Source organism: Ovis canadensis, chromosome 7 (assembly GCF_042477335.2).
Source record: "Ovis canadensis isolate MfBH-ARS-UI-01 breed Bighorn chromosome 7, ARS-UI_OviCan_v2, whole genome shotgun sequence".
In the NCBI taxonomy this organism is placed as follows: domain Eukaryota; kingdom Metazoa; phylum Chordata; class Mammalia; order Artiodactyla; family Bovidae; genus Ovis; species Ovis canadensis.
This window is the reverse complement of record NC_091251.1, coordinates 77,794,836-77,819,583: the sequence shown is the minus strand read 5'-3', so window position 1 is coordinate 77,819,583 and position 24,748 is coordinate 77,794,836. Positions and strand designations below refer to the sequence as shown.

The 24,748-nt window shown below is 38.0% G+C and overlaps 1 protein-coding gene and 1 non-coding gene across 2 annotated transcripts in view; one reads left to right on the top strand and one right to left on the bottom strand.

The window, feature by feature from the left end:
• WDHD1 (WD repeat and HMG-box DNA binding protein 1) overlaps positions 1-8,414 on the top strand; it is a 51,265-nt gene extending 42,851 nt beyond the window's left edge. The window contains exons 22-26 of the mRNA XM_069596669.1: positions 1,744-1,787; positions 2,221-2,391; positions 3,220-3,350; positions 5,680-5,818; positions 7,612-8,414. Of these exons, the coding sequence (XP_069452770.1) occupies positions 1,744-1,787; positions 2,221-2,391; positions 3,220-3,350; positions 5,680-5,818; positions 7,612-7,809 (683 nt within the window). The 3' untranslated portion in view covers positions 7,810-8,414. The remainder of the gene's footprint in view (positions 1-1,743; positions 1,788-2,220; positions 2,392-3,219; positions 3,351-5,679; positions 5,819-7,611) is intronic.
• A 9,490-nt stretch (positions 8,415-17,904) lies between these two features.
• LOC138444466 (small nucleolar RNA SNORA70) lies at positions 17,905-18,039 on the bottom strand. Its single transcript, XR_011258491.1, has one exon. It is a non-coding gene; the product is annotated as a small nucleolar RNA SNORA70 (small nucleolar RNA).
• Positions 18,040-24,748: the final 6,709 nt, after the last annotated feature.

The window sequence follows — 24,748 nt, the reverse complement described above, 5'->3', positions numbered from 1 at the left end:
ATTTGACTAGAGGGAAGACACAAGTGAAGTGGATATGCATATTTGATCCCTGCATAAACTTTATACCAGTTGGCTTTTAAAAGTATATACATACAGTATTCTGATTTTGAAAATATACTTTTACATGTGTACAGATTATTAAAAGAGCATATAACAGATGACTGTAATCTAGTCAGTGGCGGGAGATAGTTGGGACCCCAAGGAGGCCTCATGGAATGTTTAAAGCAGAGATCTCGAGGAATGAGGCAGCCAAGCAGAAGAGAATCATGTGGGCTTAAGGAACAGCATGTATGAAGTTTTAAAAGTGGTTCATATAAGGCAGAGAGCAAAGAGAAATTGGTGCTGGATGGTTTTGGAGCAGTGAACAGGAACCAAACCATGCAGATCCATGTAGGCCATGGTAAGGATTTTGATCTTTATTTTGGGGTTGCCAGGAGGCTGTTGCAGGTTTTAATCAGGAGCATATATGGCATACTGTGCAGAGGAGGGTTGTGTATAAGGAGGCTACTGATGTAGTCCCAAGTGAGATTGATAGTGACCTAGACTGGGGTGGTGGTGATTGTTGAAGAAAGGGAGGAATTGAAGAGACATTTCCGAAGATAATGTAAAGGGTATGGAAGTTCAGGGTGTGGAGTATGGCTGTCAGTTTCTGGCTTGAGTACTTGAGTGAGTGATGGTGCCATTTACTGAGTCAGGTATAGGGAAATGTATCTTTAGATAGGAAGATGATGAAATTACTGTGGGCTGTTTGGGTCAAGAGCTCGGGAAAGTAGTATCTCTGGGATGCAGATATAGAAGTTAAGATTGTTGACATGAGTATAACAAGTTAAACCACAGGTATGTGTAAGTGAGCACTGGGGAGGATCAAAGTGAGGAGAAAAATGAGCTTAGGCTTAGGGAATCGCCAGCATTTAAACATCAGGTAGAGGAAGAGGAGGAGGAACCATCAAAAGAAAATGAGAACAGAGAGGAAGGAGGTAAGCCAGGGAATGCATTATCTCAGAAGTCAATGGGGAGATCAAAAAGAAAGGAACCCTCAGCTGTGTGGAATGCTGTTGAGAGGTCAAATAAGGTGTTGGCTGAAAAAGATAACACCAGTTTGGGCTACATGGAGTTTATTGAGTTCTTAGAAAGAATAGATCCTGCAGGGTGGTAGGGCTGAAAGCCATGTTTTGGTTGGAGGAGCATATGAATAGTGAGGGAATGGGAATAGCTGTGTAGACAGCTCTTAAGAAATTTGGCTGCTTAGGGCATGTGAGAGAAAATTATATGAGGGGTGAGGGTTGTGTGTGGCAGAGAATGTGTTTGTTTTCTGTTTGTTTCTTTAAGTTAGGAAATTTAAGAAGCCAATAAAGAAGGAAAAGTCAAAGGTGATGCATGTAGCCATTGATTCAGTTTCTTGAAAAGCAGAAGGGGTGGAATCTAGAGCACTTGTAAAGGAATTATTAACTAGCTAAAATAAGGCACCATTCTTCCTTGGTAATGTGAGAAAAGAGTAGATCTCTACATACTGTATTTATGTTAATATATTGCATAGTGGCAACTTGGGTTAGCTCTCATCATCTAATAGCTTTTATTTCATCTAAACAGTAGGAAGGAGGTCGCATATAGTTATTAGTAGTTTTAAAGTTGCAAAGTACAGTATTTTCATATAATACAGATTAAAATATTCATTATTATTGTAGGAGTCAAAAGTCTTCTCAGTTTTACGACTATTAAGTGAGGGTTTCTTTCTTATGAAAGGTGCAGTTATCTCTAGCAGCCAAGGACGAATAAACCCCTTCAAGGTAAACTCTTTCCAGTGATGTTTTCTATTACTTAAATACATTTCCATACAGAGAGATATTTCCAAACTACCAGATGACCCTCCCCAGACTTAGAGGCATTAAAGACTGCAGCAGATTAAACTGTAAAATATTTAAGTAAGTAAATATTTTAAAATAAAAATGAAAGCAGCACTAGTTCACACTTGGACCGAGAATTTTATTTTCTACTTATCTTCTAAGAACCTACAGTTATGAAAGGTACTCCCTATTTTTCTTGGGGATGTGGTATTTGGGAATATGTGCATCAGTCTTAATTTGGATTCAGCCAAATGTATTCAGTTCTAAAGGTTAGACTACAATATAAACTTAATAGAAATTTAAAGGAAAAACAAATCTCTTGGGTTTTTTTCCTTCTTTAAGCTTTATGAAATGCTAATACTAGTTTGCTCTTTAGGTATCAGGCAGTTCCAAAGAGCCAGCCATTTCAGTGAATTCAGGACGTTCAACTAATATTTTAGACAGTATGAACAAATCATCCAAGAAATCTACTGCATTTAATCGAGCTACAGATGATGAAAAGTCTCCAGTTATAAAGCCCTTGATTCCAAAGCCGAAGTCTAAGCAGGTATGATTTCAACTGCCTCCATCTACAGTAAACAGCTCGTGGTCTGTTTGTCTTACTTTAGTTTTGTTCACTCTTTCAGGTATGAGACAGGAGGCCCCGGTTGTATATAACAGATAGTGTAGTGAGAGCAGTGGTTCTCAATTCTGGTTTTGCTTTGGAATCACTTTTTTAAAATATTAATACTTTAAATCATATTATACAGCTGCCAGATATTTAAGAAAGTATTAAAATGCTCCCAATTCAACCAAGCCAGTGATTTTTGTAAGAGATGTGTATTCGCATTTATTTAGAAGAGACTCAGAGAGCCCCACTCATTCCTGCCTCCTGGTCCTCATGACCTTGTGCAGCCCCTCCCCTCAAGTGTAATGGGATTATCCGGTAACTGTGACAATGATGAGATGTCACTTCCATAATTGTATTACTATTAATATATAGACCCAGGACAGGGACTCAGGCATCTGTCTATATTCTTTTCATTTCCCAGACAGTTCTGATGCCTGTCCTTGTTTAATGACAGCTAGCTTAGTAGCTGGCCCTAATCTTTCCTGTTCTGTGTTCTCAGTTTTCTTCCCAGGTTTTGTCCTAATTTTGGTAATTTAACCCCAGATTTGTCATCAGTAAAATAGGTAAACTAATTTGAGGTATAGTTTTTTGGAAGTTTTGTATGCATGTGTATAAATATTTACTTTTATCAGAAAACCTTAGGACTTACATGTTAGTGTAAGAATTCTAAATAAAAATAGGTATTTTTCCACCTTTTTCCAAATTTGCTCATAAAATACAGAATCATGCTAGATTTTGTTGCAGTATTCACGTTTGTTTTCACAGGCATCTGCAGCATCCTTTTTCCAGAAAAGAACTTCCCAAGCTGACAGGACTGAGGAAGTAAAAGAAGAAAATCCTAAAAATTCATCATCTGAAACCCCAGCTGTGTGTCCTCAAAACACTGAAAACCAAAGGTCAGTACGTAGAGGAATTTAGTATTCTCAAGATGCAGTATTCCAATAAAAGGCACATAGAAGTAGCAATACAAAATTGTGTGACTCTGTTACTCATTAATATAAATAATACATTGGCACAGGTAGTGGGCATTCTGAAATCATGTAATTTTAGGGAAGCCACAAATATTGATTAGTATCTATTTACATTACTTATTAAAGTATGCTTTGATAAACTATCTATGTTTTAAATTGTGAACACATTTTACTGAGATACTATATTTTTTAATTAGTTCATTTTTTCATTTGTTTGTTTTTAAATAATATAGTTACATGGGAGAAACACAGTCAAAGATACAAAAAGATGTGTGGTGAAGAGTAAATCTTTTTTCTATCCACTCAGTTCCCTGTGCACAAATACTCACTGCACAATTTCTCCTATAGCCTTCTTAAATTATTCTATGCATTTTTTTTGGTTTACAGAAATGATAATATGCACATTGTTTTGTGCCTTATTTATTTCACTTAAGAGCAGGTTTTGCAGATCATTCCTTTTTACTACATGAAGAGTTTCTTTAATCTTTTTACATTCATTGCATGGCTGTACCATAATTTATTTAGTTCTCTGAAAGTGGACAAAAAGTCATTGCTGGTCTTTTGCTGGTACAAATAGTAGTACAATTAATAATTTTATATGAATATTATGTACATATAGCTGTAAGATGGATTCCTGTATGGTTCAAGCTAATGTACACTTAATTTTGAAAGATACTGCAAAATTGCTCTGCATGGATGTTTGTATCCCCCAGCAATACAAGAGTCCCTGTTTGTCCACCAACTCATTATGTTACCAGATTTCTTGATCTCTTGTATGCTAGACTTATTTGAAATACATCAGCTATACTGAAAAAGTCACCATTTCATTTCTTAAAATTTATTTCTTTTTGGCTGCACTGGGTCTTTGTTGTGGTGCACGGGCTTCTCGTTGCAGTGGCTTCTCTTGTTGCAGTGGGCTCTAGAGCGTGTGGCCTGTAGCGGTTGCTGTGTGTGGGTGGGCTCAGTAGTTGCAGTTGTCCAGCAGCATGTGGAATCTTCCCTGAGCAGGGATTGAATCTGAATCCCCTGTACTGATAGGATTCTTAACCACTGGACCACCAGAAAAGTGTCACCATTTCATTTTTAACTTTATGTATCTCATGTAACCAGTATCTCACGTTCAGTTGCTCAGTCATGTCCAACTCTTTGCAGCCCCATGGACTGCAGCACTCCAGGCCTCCCTCTCCATCGCCAACTCCCAGAGTTTACTCAAACTCATGTCCATTGAGTCGGTGATGCCATCAACCATCTCCTCCTCTGTCGTCCCCTTCTCCTGCCTTCAGTCTTTCTCAGCATCTGGGTCTTTACAAATGAGTCAGTTCTTTGCATCAGGTGGCCAAAATATTGGAGCTTCAGCTTCAGCATCAGTCCTTCCAATGAATATTCAGGGCTGATTTCCTTTAAGATTGACTGGTTGGATCTCCTTACAGTCCAGGGGACTCTCAAGAGTCCTCTCCAACACCACAGTTGAAAAGCATCAATTCTTTGGCGCTCAGCTTTCTTTATAGTCCAACTCTTACATCTTGTATTAACCAATTTAATTTGAGGGGGTAGCTGTAGTTTTTATTTTTTTTTTATTTTGTCCTAAATTTAATTTAGCTATTAAACAGTGAAATTTTTATTTAAGAAGATTAAATTTTTTATACTTTCAACAGCCTATACAGAAGAAAAGTGATCAGTAAATGTTAAATATTTGCATTAAATCTTCAGGTGTGACCTAAAAAACAGTTTGTGTCAGAACTGAAATCTGGTAACATTGGCATTTATGCTGTGTCCATGCTTTACATAATGGTAGAAGAACTGACCTAGGCTCCCAGGTCAGCTGTGCTAGCAGGAGAAAGGAGCTTGAGAGAAATCATGAAGATTTCAAATAGCTGGTTTAGGGAATGGAGAAAGGCTACCAAGAATTCATGGGAGGGTTTTATTGGACTAGAGGGGCTAAGGAAGATTGGAGACCTTGAGCATGTCAATATTCATTAAAGAGTTCACAGGTGCTGTGCTTGGAAAATATAAATGTGAGTAATCCCTTTGAATTGATCTTACAAAGGATTTCTTTCAACTCATTATTCCTGTAGTCTCTAGGCAGTTTTAAGTAATATGTAATTATGAATATTAACAAGTATAATTAATTGTGTCTGTCTTACATTATATATAGGTATGCAAAGACTAATGGTTAATTACTTACCTGAAAAATCATAAAATACTCCAGAACTGTCTTAAGTATAAAATTTTTTTTGCATAATTGCTATTTTAGGCCTAAGACCGGGTTCCAGATGTGGCTGGAAGAAAACAGAAGTCATATTTTGTCTGACAATCCTGACTTTTCAGATGAAGCAGACATAATAAAAGAAGGAATGGTTCGATTTAAAGTACTGTCAACTGAAGAAAGGAAGGTAAGAATAATTGTACCGAGATTGAGACTTTGGTGAATTCCTGGCTTTTAAAAATTCTTATAGAAAATGCTTTTTTTCTGTGTTTTAAAATTGGATACACTCAGCCTCTTGGTGGAGAGGAGATGCAACAAACAAAATGTCAGTTTTGACATCTAGATCTATATAATAATTATTTAGTGTTGATGGTTAATTTTTTGGCAGATATACTACCTACATCTGTATAAGTTTCTGCATATTGTAAGTTAGGGGAATAGCCCAAGAAAAAGTACATTGCTTTTAAGTCAGAATCAAATAAAATTAGTAAGGAAAACTGAAATTAATTCACATTTTTGGACAACTGCTTTAGAGTCCTTGTAAGCAGAATTTCTTAAAATACTATTTACTTACACATTGAACACTAAATGAGAATACTGCTTTGTGAGGAAACAATCCGTGTTCTGTTCTAGCCTTTCATGTGGAAATTAGGACAGGTGACTTGTACCTATCGCTTCTTAGGTCATTCTCTGCCATGTAGAAAAAGGCTAGGAGCGGCTTTCTTTTACAAGGGGAAGGAATGTGTATGTTGTATCAAATCTCAGACTTACCTTCCCCAGGGATGACAAGGGTGCAGCAATGGGTACCTTGTGACATAGATATTTTACCTTGATAAACTGGTTTTACAAAATAAATGTATTGCAAAATGACGAAACTAGAAACTAGTCTAACCACCTCTCACCTTCTTTAGAATCTCATTAGCATCTTTGTGTTTCTCATTTTTTGTGAGCATTTATAAAAGGATAAAAATTCTAAAGTATTAAATAAAATGGCATCTGAATGAATAAGACCATAAGCTGAAACTGTCAGCTTATGCAGGAAAAGAGGAAGAGACGTGGCAAAACTTGTGGTCGTGTTTTTGAATACTTAAAATGTAATCAGTATTTTTAGTGTAAACCTTAAACATTTCTTAAATCCAGTCTGTTAATGTGAAAAATTCTACAGGTCACATGTACCCTTTTCAATAATAATGACTGGGAAGGAAAATAAAGTAGGAGGAGGAGGAACTGTTAGAGATTAAAAGAGGTTTAAGAAATAAATGAGTGAACCCTGTTAGGTTCTCGCTTACTGAATAGAAACCAATCCCAAAAGAACGTATACCGTATGTAATATTTGTGACATGACAAAGTGATGGGGTGAAGATCAGAGTACTGATTGCCAGGGGATGGGGCCTGGGAGAGGAATAGGGCAGGGCAGCATGAGGGATACTCATGCTTGTGGAACTGTTCTATATCCTGAATGTGGTGGTAAATACACAGCCTACAGTAGAATTACACACATACACACACAAATGAGTTGAAATAAAAAGGTTTTATCGATGTCAATATCCTAGCTGTAATAGTACAGTATAGTTTTGCAGGATGCAACCATTGAGGGAAACTGAGTAAAGGGGACACGGGGGCTTTCTGTATTACTTCCTCAACTGCATGGAATCTCTATCTCTAATCTCAAAATGAAAGGTTTCTTTTTTAAACAGTACCTGTAGTTACAGTGTTTTGCTCTTAATATGGTTAAATACAAGCAGAGTTTAGATTGAAATATTATAGTTAGAATGTAAATTTTTAAATGTACCCTGCAATTAAATAATAAGCAATTTATTTTTTTTTTTAAATGAGAACCCTTAATGATTAGCTTCACAATTCAAGTGCTAATTATGCTGCTTTATGGCATAATGTTTCCTGTAAAAGTAAAGAAATCATTTCCTTCCTATTAATTTGCTATTTCCTAAAAATCTTTTCTCTTCTAATATTTTTACAAAGGCATGGGCTGCCAAGGCCAAAGGAGGAACTGCAAGTGATGGAGCTGAAGAAAAGAAGCGAAAACGTGTGGTCGATGAAAGTCAGGAAACTGAAAACCAGGAAGAAAAAATGAAGAATTTGAATTTACCTAAAAAGCAAAAACCTTTAGATCTTTCTACAAATCAGAAACTGTCAGCTTTTGCTTTTAAGCAGGAATAGAGTAAGGAGGTAAATTTAGAACTTAGGAGAGTAATGGATCTTTGGTGAATCTAGACCTTTAAAAAAATCTGTAGGAAACTCTTTAAGTATTTTTGAAAGAGTTTAAAGAATGCTGTTTGTCTTTATAAGATAATCCAGTAACTATATTGGTGTAAGTAGTGGGGCATCTGTAAAAACTATCATCTCTGCAGATTGCTCTGCCCCCAAATGGAGGGCCATTCAGAAGCACGACCATGGCCACTGACTGGAGGCCACTGTCATGTCCCATTGGAAGCTGGATTGATTTTGTTTCTTACCTTCAAAATCATCAAAGCCAAGGTCTTAAAACCTCTGAGCATTGAAGCACCTTCTAGAGTGTTCCTTGTTTGGTAAATATCACATATTGGCAAGTGCTACGAAAGTCCTCTTCCAAAGTGTGTTACTATAGATTGCTCTTATGTCTATACTGGACCCAGGGGACCATATTTTTTTTCATATGGGCCCTAAACATGTAAATAATTTTGTAGATGAGACCTTTGTTTTGGAAATTTCTTCATATATTACTTTTATCTGTTTGTATTGCCTGTTTTTTTAAAAATAAAACTTAATTTTCATGTTTAGCTTAATACGGTCTTCACATTGTATTTCCATGAAATGGAAGTGTTTCTAGAAAATATATTTTATGTTTATTACCATAATTTTCACTACCCCCATCTTGTTTTTGTTGTTGTTCAGTCGCTAAGTCACTCCTGACTCTGCGACCCCATGAACTGTAGCCTACCAGGTTCCTCCATCCATGGGATTTTCCAGGCAAGAATACTGGAGTGGGTTGCCATTTCCTTCTCCAGGAGATCTTCCCGACCCAGGGATTGAAACCCGGTCTCCCACATTGTAGGCAGATGCTTTACTGTCTGAGCCACCAGGGAAGCTCATTTGTAACAGTGTTACAAACCCCCATCCATAGTACTTCAGGCAGTCTGTTTACCAAATCGAATCCCTTGAATCTGTTCATCACCTCCACTGTATAAATCATAAGGGATTTGATTTAGGTCATACCTGAATAACCTAATGGTTTCCCCTACTTTCTTCAATTTGAGCCTGAATTTTGCAGTGAGGCGCTCACGATCTGAGCCATAGTCAGCTCCAGGTCTTGTTTTTGCTGACTGTGTAGAGCTTCTCCATCTTTGGCTGCACAGAATATGAAAGAAAGTGAAAGTGTTAGTCGCTCAGTCATGTCTGACTGTTTGCAACCCCATGGACTGTATAGCCCACCAAGCTTCTCTGTCCATGGAATTCTCCAGGCCAGAGTGGGTTGCCATTTTCTTCTCCAGGGGATCTTGCCAACCCAGGGAGTTTAGCCCAGGTCTCCCACATTGCTGACAGATTCTTTACCATCTGAGCCACCTAATTTCAGTATTGACCATCTGGTGATATCTGTGTAGAGTTGTCTCTTGGGTTGTTGGAAAAGAGTGTTTGCTATGACCAGCGTGTTCTCTTGACAAAACTCTGTTAGCCTTTGCTGTGCTTCATTTTGTACTCCAAGGCCAAACTTGCCTGTTACTCCGGGTATCTCTTGATTTCCTACTTTTGCATTCCTCTCCCCTATGATGAAAAGGACATATATTTTTGGTGTTAGTTCTAGAAGGTCTTGTAGGTTTTCATACAACTGGTCAACTTCAGCTTCTTTGGACACCTTCTGACCTGGGGAGCTTATCTTCTGGTGTCACATCTTTTTGTCTTTTCATACTGTCCATGAGGTTCTTGTGGCAAGAATACTGCCATTTCCTCCTCCAGTGGACCATATTTTGTCAGAACTTTTCACTATCACCTGTCCATCTTGGGTAGCCCTGTACAGCATGGCTCATAGCTTCATTGAATTACACAAGCCCCTCCTTCACCCTCATCCTGTTACACATTAAACACACAGAGGTATTGAAGGTACTATTTTGATAATATTGAAGCTCAGCATATGTTCCTGGTAAACTACTCTGGTTGTCAGCATCAGCAGTGCTTTATTGAGCAAATCTTTGAAGCCTTGATAAGAGAGTAATTAAAGAGTGAGAAAGTGTTTAACTCCTCTTTTGTTTTGAACAAACAAGATTAAATTAAGTAGTTCATACATGTTTTTGGTTAGTATTCTAAGCAGAGCTTAATACAAATGAGCCACTTTATGAGGGACAGTACAGGGGTACTCTGGGGTAGGAGGATAGTAATAAAATCAAGTGATTCAAAATTGAAGGTAGTTTTAGGTTGGAAGGGACAAAATATGTTGAAATTTCAGATGTATAGTGGCCAAAGGATATTCCTTGTCTCATGATTAAGATTGGGAAAGAGCATTTCTGATTTTTTATTTAGGAGCTGGTATTGAGAGGCATTGTAACACAGGTTAGGAGCACAGATTTCAAAGCCATACAGACTACCTGAGTTCAAAGGCTCACTGTAATACCTACCAGCTAAAAAGCCTTGGGCAAGTCGTAGCCTTTGTCCATTCACCTGTAAAATGGGTATATTAATAATATGTAATTTAAGGGTTGCTAAGAGAATTAAATGAGGTAAAAGCACTTACCTGGCACATTGTAGTGTTTTATATACTTATCAGCTATTGTTACTATGTTGTTGGCTAGTTAATCTTACTTTGTCATTAAGTTTGATTCTGAATTAATTATGAATTAATGTTGGTTTCAAGATCCTGAAGTAAAAAAATTTTTATATTACTTTGGAAGCATGCTTATAGATAGGTATTTTGTTTTTACTTCTCCAACTTGCTTATCACAGTGTATAATTCTTAAGGATATTATATACTTGAGTGTTATAGTTTTATATTTAAAATCCATAGGAACCTGATGATACCAAGAGTTCGCAAAAAGTTTTTTCTTTTTTCTTTGTTTTTTGGGTGATGCTGCACGGCATGCAGGATCTTAGTTGCCAAACCAGGGTTTAATCCTGTGCCCGCTGCAGTGAAAGTGTTGAGACTTAACCACTGGTCAGCCAGGGAAGTCCCTGTAAAAGGTTGGTCTACATTTGTTTGGTTGAAGGAAAGTTTTTGTATTGACCTAGTTTAACTTACAAATCCTGAATATTCATTGGAAGGACCGATGCTGAAGCTGAAGCTCCAGTACTTTGGCCACCTGATGTGAAGAACTGACTCATTGGAAAAGACCCTGATGTTGGGAAAGATTGAGGGCAGGAAGAGAAGGGGACGACAGAGGATGAGATGGCTGGATGGCATCACTGACTCCATGGACATGAGTTTGAGCAATCTCCGGGAGTTGGTAATGGACAGGGAAGCCTGGAGTGCTGCAGTCCATGGGGTCGCAAAGAGACATGACTGAGAGACTGAACTGAACTGAACTTAAAAATCAGAGCTCATAAATGAAGAAATATCATCCCTATTTCTTTTCTATATAATATTAAACCTCTTTTAAGGAAAAAATCTTTTCAGAGACTTGGAACTTAATGGTAGGAAAATGCAAATGGAAATAAATATATTAGCCGTCATCATGATATCAGTACTGTTGCCTATTTTGAGCTTATGTTCTGTAGAAAGTGGTCTTGTGCTCAATTTCATTCTTCAGTAGAAAAAGCTTCTCAAAGAGCTCATTTTATAACTTGATATTCAAAACATCATCTTCTAATTATCCCAGAGAACAAGTGAGTGAGTGCTGGGTTATGCCTACCAACTGTGGGGACAGTGGTAATCTACAGCCACTCTAAATGCAGCAGCCTGAGGTAAGCCATTGTCACTACCATGGAGCAGATCCCTTTAGACAAAAGGATGAGACCCATCTATGTAGAAAGCGTCTTACTCAGTGACTGGTTGTCTTAGGGGCCTTTTTGATTTTCCAGCTATTTTATAATGGAAGTATGTAATTTCCCCCCCAGGTGTTTATTTTTATATTTCTTAAACCTACAGAAAATTTCAAAGACTACAGCAAACATACATATACCCTTTATCTAGATTGACTATTGTTGACATTTTGCCATAAATGCTTTGTAAAACAGTTTTTCCGGAACCATTTGAAATACGCAACATGACACTTCACCCCTTGGTACTTCAAGAATAAAGACACTCTTCTATATAACCACAATATCATTACTATAACAAATTTAACAGAAGAATATTATTGCCTAACATGTATTTCATACTAAAATTTCACCCAAAGTGCCCATTAGGCTTTTCCCCCTCAGATCTAAGATCAATCAAAAGTATTGCATTGTATTTAGTTAGTAGTAGTATATACTTTAGTTATTAGTATTACATACTAATAAAGAATGAGGAAGAACATCACTCCCAATCCTAATACCCACAGATGACCCCTGGTAAGTGTGTATGCCATTAGGCTTTTTTTCTGTATATACTTTTTTTATTGTTTTCACATAGGTGTGCAGTCCAAATTCATGGTCGACAGAGGGTTAAAGGAAAAATACAACAGCCCAAGCCGATAAAGTGCAGCCTTTTGCTGGTAGTATTCCTGTAACCAAAACCAGTTTCTACCTACTCAGGAACTGTGTCATAAAGAGCAAAAACTGATGGAGTGGAAAGTAAACATATTGGAGTCAAAAAGCCAAAAGTTGGTTCTTTGAAAGACTGATACATTAGGAAAAAATCAGACAAGATAAATCATTATACAAAGAGAAAAGCATAAATAATATTAGAAGTAAAAAGGAAATTATTAATGACAAAATCTACAGATTTTTTTTAAAGTTAAGAAGCTTGGGGACTTACCTGGTAGTGCAGTGGATTAAGAATCCACCTGCCAGGATATAAAATTAACACACAGAAATCCCTTGCATTCCTATACTCTATCAATGAGAAAACAGAAATTAAGGAAACAATTCCATTCACCATTGGAATGAAAAGAATAAAATACTTAGGAATAAATCTACCGAAAGAAACAAAAGTTTCTTATAGTTTTCTCTATATATAGAAAACTATAAAACACTGATGAAAGAAATCAAAGGTGACACAAATAGATGGAGAAATATACCATGTTCATGGATTGGAAGAATCAATATAGTGAAAATGAGTACACTACCCAAAGTAATCTATAGATTCAATGCAATCCCTATCAAGCAACCAACAGTATTTTTCACAGAACTAGAACAAACAATTTCACAATTTGTATGGAAATACAAAAACCTCGAATAGCCAAAGCAACCTTGAGAAAGAAGAATGGAACTGGAGCAATCAACTTGCCTGACTACAGACTCTACTAGAAAGCTGCAGTCATCAAGACAGTATGGTACTGGCACAAAGACAAAAATATAGATCAATGGAACAAAATAGAAAGCCCAAAGATAAATCCACACACCTATGGACACCTTATCTTTGACAAAGGAGGCAAGAATACACAATGGAGGAAAGACAATCTCTTTTAACAAGTGGTGCTGGGAAAACTGGTCAACCACTTGTAAAAGAATGAAACTGGAACACTTTCTAACACCATACACAAAAATACACTCAAAATGGATTAAAGATCTAAATGTAAGACCAGAAACTAAAACTCCTAGAGGAAAACATTGGCAAAACACTCTGACATAAATCACAGCAGGATCCTCTATGACCCACCTCCTAGAGTAATGGAAATAAAAGCAAAAATAAACAAACGGGACCTAATTAAACTGAAAAGCTTTTGCACAACGAATGAAACTATAAGCAAGGTGTAAAGACATCCTTCAGAATGGGAGAAAATAATAGCAAACGAAGCAACTGACAAAGAATTAATCTCAAAAATATACAAGCAGCTCCTGCAGCTCAATTCCAGAAAAATAAATGACCCAATCAAAAAATGGGCCAAAGAACTAAACAGACATTTCTCCAAAGAAGACATTCAGATGGCTAACAAACACGTGAAAAGATGCTCAACATCACTCATTATCAGAGAAATGCAAATCAAAACCACAATGAGGTACCATCTCACGCCACTCAGAATGGCTGCTATCAAAAAGTCTACAAACAATAAATGCTGGAGAGGGTGTGGAGAAAAGGGAACCCTCCTACACTGTTGATAGGAATGCAAACTAGTACAGCCACTATGGAGAACAGTGTGGAGATTCCTTAAAAAACTGGAAATAGAACTGCCATATGATCCAGCCATCCCACTCCTCGGCATACACAGAAACCAGAACTGAAAGAGACACATGTACCATAATGTTCATCACAGCACTGTTTACAATAGCCAGGACATGGAAGCGACCTACATGTCCATTGGCAGACAAATGGATAAGAAAGCTGTGCTACATAAACACAGTGGAATATTACTCAGCCATTAAAAAGAATGCATTTGAATCAGTTCTAATGAGGTGGGTGAAATTGGAGCCTATTATACAGAGTAAGTCAGAAAGAAAAATACCAATATAGTACATTAATGCATATATATGGAATTTAGAAAGATGGTAATGATACCCTATATGCAAGACAGCAAAAGAGACACAGATGTATAGAACAGTCTTTTGGACTCTGTGGGAGAAGGCGAGGGGGGGATGATTTAAGAGAATGGCATTGAAACATGTATATTATCATATGTGAAACATCGCCAGTCCAGGTTTGATGCATGAGACAGGGTTCTCAGGGCTGGTGCACTGGGATGACCCTGAGGGATGGGATGTGGAGGGAGGTGGGAGGGGGGTTTAGGATGGGGAACACATGTACACCCATGGCTGATTCATGTCAATGTATTGCAGAAACCACTACAATATTGTAAAGTAATTAGCCTCCAATTAAAATTAAAAAAAAGAATCCACCTGTCAATGCAGGGGACACCAGTTCAATCCCTGGTCTGGGGAAGATTCCACAGGCCAGCTGCAGAGAAACTAAGCCTATAGGCTACTGAGCCCATGCTCTGGAGCCCATGGCTGAGCCCATCCTCTGGAGCCTGGGAGCCACAACAACTGAGCCTGCATTCTGAAGTTACTGAAGCACTTGCTCCTAGAGCCTGTGCTCTGCAAGAGAGGCCACTGCAATGGAAAGCCTGTGCACCACAACGAAAAGTAGCCCCTGCTTGCCGCAACTAGAGAAAACCCACTCGAGGCAAAGACCCATTGCAGCCAAAAATAAGTAAGTAAAAATAAGAGGCTTATGATGGTCAGTTTTATGTGTCAACTGACTAGGCTACCATTGTTATTTAATCAAATTCTAACCTTTATTTTGCTATGAAGGTATTTTTATAGAGTGTTTTAAAGTTCATGACCAGTTGACTTTAATAGATTATCCTACATAGTCTGTGTGGGTTGGATTCAACAAGTTGAAAGGCCGTTAAGAGCAGAACTGAGGCTTCCCTGAGGGAGAAGAAGAAACCACACCCTAGAAAGCAGCTTCCGCTCATGCCTGAGTTTTTCAGGCTGCTTTTCCTTAAGGTCTACCCTATGATTTAGGGTTTTAGTCCAGCCTTCTGGCCTTCACAATCATATAAATCAATTCTTGCAATAAATTTCAATATATGTCTCCTACTGGTTCTGTTTCTCTGGTTGAATACTGACTAATTCAAGACTTTTAAATAGCTTTATGACTATAAAGTGGAAAATTCTGATGAACAAGTTTCTATAAAAAAGACCAAAATACTTAGGCATAAATTTAACATATGTGAATTATATCTGCAAAGTTGTTATTTAAAAAATTGAATCGTTACAAACTTTCAATTGCAAAATAAATGAGTCGTGGGTATGAATATAATCAACATAGTTCAGCGTGAATATAGTCAATAACTATGTAACATCTTTGGTGACAGATTGTAACTAGATGTGATCATTTGGAAATTTATAGAAATATCAAATCAGTACATTGTGGAGGCCTAGCATGCTGCGATTCATGGGGTCGCAGAGTCGGACACGACTAAGCGACTGAACTGAACTGAACTGAACAGTATTACAAGTCAGTTGTACTTCAAAACAAACTTATAGAAAAAGAGATCAGATTTGTGGTTTCCAGAGGCAGGGGTAGAGGAGAGGGGAATTGGATGAAGATAGTCAAAAGGTATTAATACAAATTTCCAGCCCTAGGATAAGTACTAGGGATGTATCTCAAAGTGTTTGACATGACTTAGCGACTGAACAACAACAACAGTGCAAAACATGATATAATTAACACTATTGTATGAGATATATGAAAGACAGGAAATCCTGAGTTCTCATCACAAGAAAAATATTTAATTTCTTTTGTATCTGTATAAGATGATCACTGAACTTATATAAGATCACTGAACTATATAAGATATTCACTGAAATTATTGTGATAATTACTCCATGCTGTATGTGAGTCAAATCATTATGTTTTACACCTTAAATTTACACAGTACTGTTCATCAGTTATATCTCAATAAAACTGGAAGAAAAAAAAACTGACTCAAAGAAATAGAAAATCTAAATAGTCTATAATCGATTTTAAAAGTTAGTCTATATTTTAAATACTTCTCTGAAAGAAAGTCCCCAGCTGGGTGAATTTAAGAGTCAAGCTCTATCATAGTCAAGTAAAAGTTACAACCATATATTATTGATATAGCAGCTGTCATTAACCTTGATATCAAAAGTTGACAAGATTAGTTTTAAAAAGGAAAATTGTAAACAAATCTCATTCATGAACATAGAAGAAAAATCCTAAGTAAAAATTTTAGTCGGCCAGATCCAACTTTGTGTTTATAAAGATACTATTTAGTTATCCCATTGACTTGATTGCAAGAATATAACATTGATCTAGCATTAGAAAGTCAGTTAATGTTGATTAAAATTAAAGTATCTTGAATAAAACCATGTATCTTGTTTAAAGATGTTTGTGGCATTCTGGTTTTTTCTGACACTTTTTGGAATTAACTTTTTATGTTACTGAACTGTTTCACTCAAGGACATGTAAACACACTAATGTATTCATATAATGAGGCTAATAATATAAGCATAAATTTAAACTAACGCCAAACTTTTTAAAAAGAGAAGAATGCTGTTATTCTTTTAATTGTGAATTGTATTTCATTTACTAGAACTCTCTCTTTGGTTTTCTCCAGGTATATTTTTCTGTCAGATTGTATGTGTATTGTAATTGTATTGTAGATACTTGTTGATCTCACCAAGAGACCCAGGTTTTCAAGGGAAGGAACCATGTTGGTGGGGTGATTGGCATAGTCGATACCGTATAATTTTTGGAACTTGGTAGGCTTAGGGTTTATATATTTCCTGTACCACTGGAGCTATGTGACTGTGGGAACAACTTAACCTCTGTGATTCTGTTCCCTGTGGTCCTTGTAATAGAAATGACAGCGATTTTCTGCTCAGACCTCCTCAGAGAACCTCATAGGTCACATCCCCAGAAGGATAGCCACTTATCACTTGCTATCACTTCTCCAGGCCACACCGCACCAGAAGTGCACAACTGACTTCAATATGCAGTAATCCCATCTCTCTTCCTGAAATTTGGAATGTGGACACCAAAGCAGAATCAGTTAATCAGAGGAACCAAGCTTCACAGGTATGTAAAAGCATGTGCTGTAGCCATAGCAGGGGAAAGCTAAAGTTGTGGGGAAGCAGAGAAACAAATGAGCAGAGGAAAACCCTTTTGCTTCTCTAATAAAAACACACAAGTGGGGAAAAAATTAAAAACAAACAGATGTTGTCAGGTAATCATTATCTCAGATGCTTTTGTGGCCCCGATAACAGAAACCCTAGAGAAAGAAGGATGAAGAGTAGCGCTCTAATTCTTTTTTTTTTTTTTTTTGACAGGAAATAGCATTTATTGGTGAGCATGATTAAGGAGGGGACAGCGCTGATGCTCATGAGTGCAGGGCCCGCCATTTGTCCAGGGGACCACGATTAGGGATGTATTTGACCCCACAGCCATCTGGGATGAGTCGCTTTTCTGCCACCATGTTCTCAAATTCATCCGCGTTGAATTTGGTAAATCCCCACTTCTTAGAGATGTGGATCTTCTGGCGGCCAGGGAACTTGAACTTGGCCCGGCGGAGGGCTTCAATCACATGTTCCTTGTTCTGCAGCTTGGTGCGGATGGACATTATGACCTGGCCAATGTGGACCCTGGCCACTGTGCCCTGAGGCTTTCCAAAGGCACCGCGCATACCTGTCTGGAGTCTAGATTGGGAAACAGCAGGCCAGTCATGAATGCCCACTAGGAAGAGTTGTCTCCAAGGTCCCTTAGGGCAGCCTGTACAGGCAACAGGTTGCATACACTACCAAGGAGCCTGCTATTTGCAGCCATTGCACACTGGGCCCCCATGGGGAAAAGAGCACAGTCGGCTTAATTGGCTGCAAACGCTCTAATTCTTAAAGAATGCTGCAGAGCAGATTAACGGCAAATAAAGTATTCAATGAAAGTTGGAACCTGGCTTCCACGGAGTGTTGTTCCTCTATGAAGACAGATGGTTTGGAATTGATATAGTTGGTTTTTCTAAAGAGGGAGGAGTATTAATGTGGTTCAATGAGATAGAGACTCTTCATAACATCATTTCACCCTCAAATGTTATAGCAGCTGATTAAAAATAGTAGCTTGGCATATCTAGAATATATAAAGAACTTGCAAACTCAGCATTAAAGACAAATGTGATCCAATTAGAAATGAACAGAAGACACAAACACACATTTTCCTAAGAAACGTTTTTCCTAAGAGGATATACAGAAGGCAAACACATGAAAGGATGTTCAAGAGTATTAGCTATTAGAGAAATACAAACTGAAACTATAGTGAGATTTCACTCCATACCTATCAGAACAGCAAAGTGAAATATAATGATAACACCAAATGCAAGTAAGGATGCAGAGAAACTGGGATCACTTGTATTGCTGGTGGGAATGTAAAACTGTACACCCATTTGAGAAAATAGTTTGATAGTTCCTTTCAAAACTAAAAGGAACTTAACTACATGACCCTAATTACCCTTTTAAGCACTTATCCCAGAGAAATGAAGACTTATTTTTGCATGGGAAATAACTTGTACATGACTGTCATAACAGCTTTATTTTTATAGCACCAAACTGGCAACTACCCACATGTCCCTCAATGACTAAATAATCTCTAGTACTTTCATACCATGCATGACATACTACCCAGAAACAAAAAGGAACAAATTACTGATACAAGCAACAATTAGGATTAACTTCAAGAAACTTGAGCTGACTGAAAGAAAGCCAATCTCAAAAGATATTTTGATGCCATTCCACTGCATGATTCCATTTATACAACATTCATGAAATAATACAGAGACAGACAATGTATTAGTAGTTGCCAGGGTTAAAGATGGGGAGGGGGGATGTGGCTATATAGGAGTGACAAGAGCAACTCTTAAGGTGATGGTACAATTGAGTATCTTGATTACGGTGGTGGTTTCACAAGGATTTACTTGTGATAAGATTGCACAGAGGTACACACACACACAAATAAGTCTGTGCTGGTGAAATCTGAATAAGTGTTATAGATTATTTCAGTGTCAATTTCTTGGTTTTGATATTCTATTAATATCACTTTGTAAGATAGTAATACTGGGAGGGGGGATATCTGAGGATGTCCTACAACTAGAAATGAAAACTTTAATGAGGCATCTCTACCTCGTGGAAGAGAATTCATATCCCTGACCCCTAACAGGGATATAAGCTCTTCAAGAGCAAACATGGGTTTTTGTGTATTGTCAAAGCCTGGCACAGTGCCTCTCCTAAACAAGATAATCAATATGTTTTTCTTATCAACACTAATAAAGGATTCTGAGTTCACAACTGAGAAACCCGAATGTTTATTTGTATGCTGCTTCTGCTAAGTCACCTCAGTTGTGTCCAACCCTGTGTGATCCCATAGACAGCAGCCCACCAGGCTCCTCTGTCCCTGGGATTCTCCAGGCAAGAATACGGGAGTGGGTTGCCATTTCCTTCTCCAATGCATGACAGTGAAAAGTGAAAGTGAAGTTGCTCAGTCGTGTCCAACTTTTCGCAACCCCATGAACTGTGCCTACCAGGCTCCTCCATCCATGGGATTTTCCAGGCAAGAGTACTGGAGTGGGTTGCCATTTCCTTCTCCAGTTTATTTGTGTAGTTATCAGTATACCAAGGAAAGTGCTCATTAGCATTTTGAAGTCATTTTATGATTAATTTGCAGAATAAAGGGGTAATAAGAAAAACAACTTTATTTGAAATGTTCACAAGAATTTGAACATAGTAAACCTCTTCAACTCAAACACTGACACACAAACAATAAAAAAGATTAAAGAGTATCATCATACATCATTTTGGCAAAACAAGATGGTCCAAGTTCTTGTCACAAAATATTGCAGAGTGACATTTTTCCTGTCAAATGACTAACTGGATGAAAATACCACATTTCTTTTGTGTCCTTTGGAATATGTAGGTCACATCGATTATTGAGTTTTGAGAAGATTCATCTACAATATATTCATCTGAAAGCTCATAACCTGACCAATTTTGCCATCATTAACAGAGTCTAAGAGTGCTGCTACCTGCCTCTTTGTATTTATCTTCTGATTCATCTAATAACTTTGAAACATCTTCCTGTATCAATTTCCTTTTATTTGCCACTATGAATGGAAAATGAAAAATTCTGAATTCTCAATTTGTTCTATGAAATCTTGAAGTGAACCATCAAGATAGTCCCTCTAAGTCTTCTTTTATTCCTTCTTGAAAATGAACGTAATACTTTGGGCACTATGATAAGAAAACTGCAGGATAATATATTTTTTAAAGACAGTGTATCATCTTTTAAGGGATTTCATCATTTTCCATTTTTTGTACAACTTAATTCTTTTTAAAATATAGCTAGGATAAGTTGGTGTATGATAAGAGTTCCCTAAATGATGAAGTGGCAAAACATGAAGTAAGTAAAATAAGATCAGTAAAATCCCATAATGTATCTTAGATTTATAAAAGTGTCAGTGGCCCATATGGTAATAAATTTTATTTTTAAAAATTCTATATTCCCTTCATTTTGGGGGAAGACCTCTAAGAAGGAAAAAATCATAAAATAGTACTCCATATAGAGAGTTAGAACTGCTCCAAAAGAAAATTTAAAAACTAGTTTCAGGTCCAGCAGAGCCTGATGTTATTCCATGGGTTAATGATGAGTTGTTGCTAACTCGCTTTGGATAATGAGGTTACAAGGACAGACACTGTTGGTTGCCCACCGAAAAGCCTTCCCCTCTTTTTACTTAGTTTAATGGAACCCTCATTTCGCTTTGCAACAGCAACAATGGATGTAAGCCATTCTTCTTTGCCAGCAGCTGGTCTTTGGGTGGCTGTGTTTTAGCCAATGAAATAAGGAGAAATCTCCTGGGGTGGAGGCAGGCGAGCTTCTTAGAAAGTCTTCCTCTCTGACAAAGAGGAGGAGGTAGTTTTGGCTTCACTTTCCCTGCTGTGTTTGAACACTTTATGCTCAGAGCGACAGCAGCCATCTGTGTCTGGGGAGGGCAGACACTGACAACATGCTGAGCATGACTAATGAGAGAGTCGGGAAGAGCCTGAGCCCTTGATGACATTACAGAGTCCCTGAGCCATCCCTATAATGTCATCTCCAGGATTCTGGTTAAGTGAAACAGTAAGTGTCTGCATCGTTTAAGCAGGTGGTTCCCATCCTTGGCTGCATTTGAGAATGAGTCCTCTCAATGCCCAAGTCATAACCCAGACCAATGAAATGGGATTTCACCAGGTAGGAGTCAGTTTTCCTAGGTGATTCTAACATGGAGCCATTTTGAGAGCCACCGGGTCAGGCCACTTTTAGCTGGGCATTCCATTTCTGGCAGGAAAAGAAATCCTGCATGATGCAGTTTCTCATTGAAAACATTTATTTCAGTCAGATAAAACTCAGATTCTCCAAATGGTGAAAAGATCAGAACCAGTTTGTTTTCTCATCAGTTTTGGTTCATCCATCTGTGAAACATTCATAACATTGCAGTTAATTTCCACAAGTACTTGGATGACTGGCTGGGACAAATGTACAGTAGCAGTCGCGATGCTAAAAATAAAAATACTCTCAGAACAACAAAGAAACATGGCTTTACACAACTCTGTTAAGCTGTTTTCCATTCTCTTTGTCTTTATTGTAATTTCCAATTTGCTTTTTTAATGCTGGTATTTTCTGGCAGAATGGGGTGGTAAGTCTGCCTGGAAGACGGGTGTGTCTTTCAGGCAGCAATGTCTCTGAGTTTCTCAGGTGTAAAGTCATCAACTGAAACCAAGTCCCCCTAAAACCAAATTCCTCTGAGGAATTTATGGTTAACCTCCCTATCCTAAACTTTATTCCCTGTCTTGTCCCCTCTGACCTCAATCGCATGCTGACTGAAGTTTATAATCAAACCAGAGTCAAGAGACTAAAATTGCTGCTGTTGATAACATTGTTAACATGCTAAAATGGCTACTGTCAACTTATCACTGACATACAGACTCAGATTTTCTCTAGGTCATGGACCACCAGACCAGAGACTCAAAACTGTAGGCATCCTGACTCTCAAAACTATGATTAAGAAATATCACAAGAAAGACAAATATTGTATGATACCATTTATATGTGGAGTCCTAAAAAATGATACAAATGAACTTATTTACAAAACAAATATAGACTCGCAGACATAAAGCAATAACCTTTGGTTACCGAAGGGGATGGAAGGGTGATGGATAAATTGGGAGTTTAGGATTAACCTATACACATTACTGTATATAAAATGAATAAACAATGGGACCTACTATATAGCACAGGAAACTACAATCGCTAACTTGTAGTAACCTACAATGGAAAAGAATCTGAAAAATAATATATATGTATAACTGAATCACTTTGCTGTACATTTGAAACTGACACAACATTGTAAGTTCACTGTACTTCAATTTTTTTAAAAAATGAAGAGAGAAATGTCACAAGATGACATTTAGCCCGTTATTTTGTTCTTCCCATTAAACCACCCCCCTAACTCAAAGACCAAGTGACAGTGGATCTGAGGCTTGTCTCTACTCACTTGTTTGGCAGCCTGCAATAAACCCTTACCTGCTGCCAACACCTGCTATCTGTTTGGTTTTCGGCGCTGCAGTCAAACAATCCCTTGCTAAGTTATGCAACCAAAGAGCATCAGGAGACTCCCATGTAAGGAGCTGCCCCATCAAGGCCATAACCATCCATCATCCCTGCTCACATCTGTGTACTTACAGAGAGAACAGCTGTAAAACAGAACCAAGCAAACAAAACTAAAGGAGGGCATGGTAACATTTTCTAATACTCCAGTGTTTTAAGACCTGTGTCTGAAAACTGTCAAATTGCTCGCTGGATTACTGACCACCCAATTTTTTTCCCTTTGCCTCTAGAGATCCCATTAAATAATGGAAAAGAAGTGAAAATAAAAAATAAACAGATCCACAAAATTGAGGATGAAGTGAAAGGAATGAGGGACATCCATGCATGAGAGGATTCAGTACATTTAGGAGGACAGGAAAAGAGAAGGCCACCCCAATGAACAAGGCAGGGAAACCATAATCCAGGCCCACTCTTTTCTTCATTGGCACACTATAGGAGATCTCATTAAACTGCAGATTAGGGCTCAGATCTAGGGTAGAGTAAGAGGTTTTGTGTCTCTGAAAAACTCCTAGATGATGTCACTGAGGCTGTTCTGGTCTGTGGACCACCTGCTGAGTAAATAACAGGGAAGAAGATATAAGGAGGGGCTACATAGCCCAGAAGAGGCACAGTCTGCCCTGGGGAAGCTGAGCGAGATTTTGGATTGGGGCAGGAGTGAGATGTGGGGCAGGAGTGAGATGTGGGGCTGGAGCCAAGGAGACCAAGTATAAGTATGTACTGAAAACCCATTACCACAGGGTTCAGACAGGTAAAGGGAAGAAAGCTAGTATGGTGACACCCTAGCCCATAGCTGCAGAATTCAAGCCCAGAGTTACCCAATCTTATACTTTTCAATAGAAGACAGAAATCTAGAATTTGTGCAAAATCTGAATTTGTTTCATCCTTGGCAAGTAATTAAATTGGAAGGTTGTTCTAAGGAAAGTGAGCAGATTTCCTAGGGCAAACCAAAGCAGTGAGTTCTGGTACTGGGGGAAGGGGTGAAGGGGGTTGAGAGGAGTGGGAGGGTAGGGGATGGTGTTCCTACATGTTCACAGAGACTGAGAAGGAAAGAGTAAGCCACAGACAAAACACAGATGCCAGGACGACTGATCAGGTAGCAGCCGGGAGTTGGGAAATCACAAAGATACAATTCAGGGATTTGGAGGAGGTAAAAGGTGGAATCCCCCTTGGTTTGACACAGGAATCTTCTCCACTGAGAGACAGCTGGTCATGATCTGGCCTTGCGGAGAAGGACTCTCGAGCTTGATTCCTAGTCACATCATCATGGAAACATAAATTCTTGTCAGTTTTCCACCTTGTAAGATGAACTCATAGACAAATTATGGACATTTGAATGATGCTTCTAGGACAGAATGAAAATGTTGGAAATCAGCAATGTAAAAGTAAAGGTAAAGCTTTTAGGTGAAGGGAAGAGGGTAAGGAGTTAGTTTGCTCAATATCCTCTGCTTACCAAGCTGGAGGAAGTTGGCATTCTTTGGTGGCTGGAGCCGAAGCTGAGACTTAAGTATGCTGACTGAAGATACAGAGGTGACTAGTATAAGAATTAAGAATAATATTACTAAGAGAAAGAAGGAGTAAATGAGCTAAATTCTTTTCTTTTGTGGTACAAAGGTAAAACTAAATGTCCAAGTTGATTAGAAGGAATAGCAGTAGAAGTATATTGTTTTGAGATGTGTAAGTTTGGAAAAAAACCAAAGCAAAAAGGATTGCTTAAAAGATACTGCCTCTGACAAGCAGAGCTGAGCATAGACCTGTGGCTTTCCACATCATAAGGTCATCTTTTCTATTTGGTTTTTGGACTATACATGTATATCACCTTGATTAATTATATAAATGTCTCTCTATGTTATAGAGAGATATTTTGAAAACATACACTGAGTAGTAAATTAAAGGACAAATATC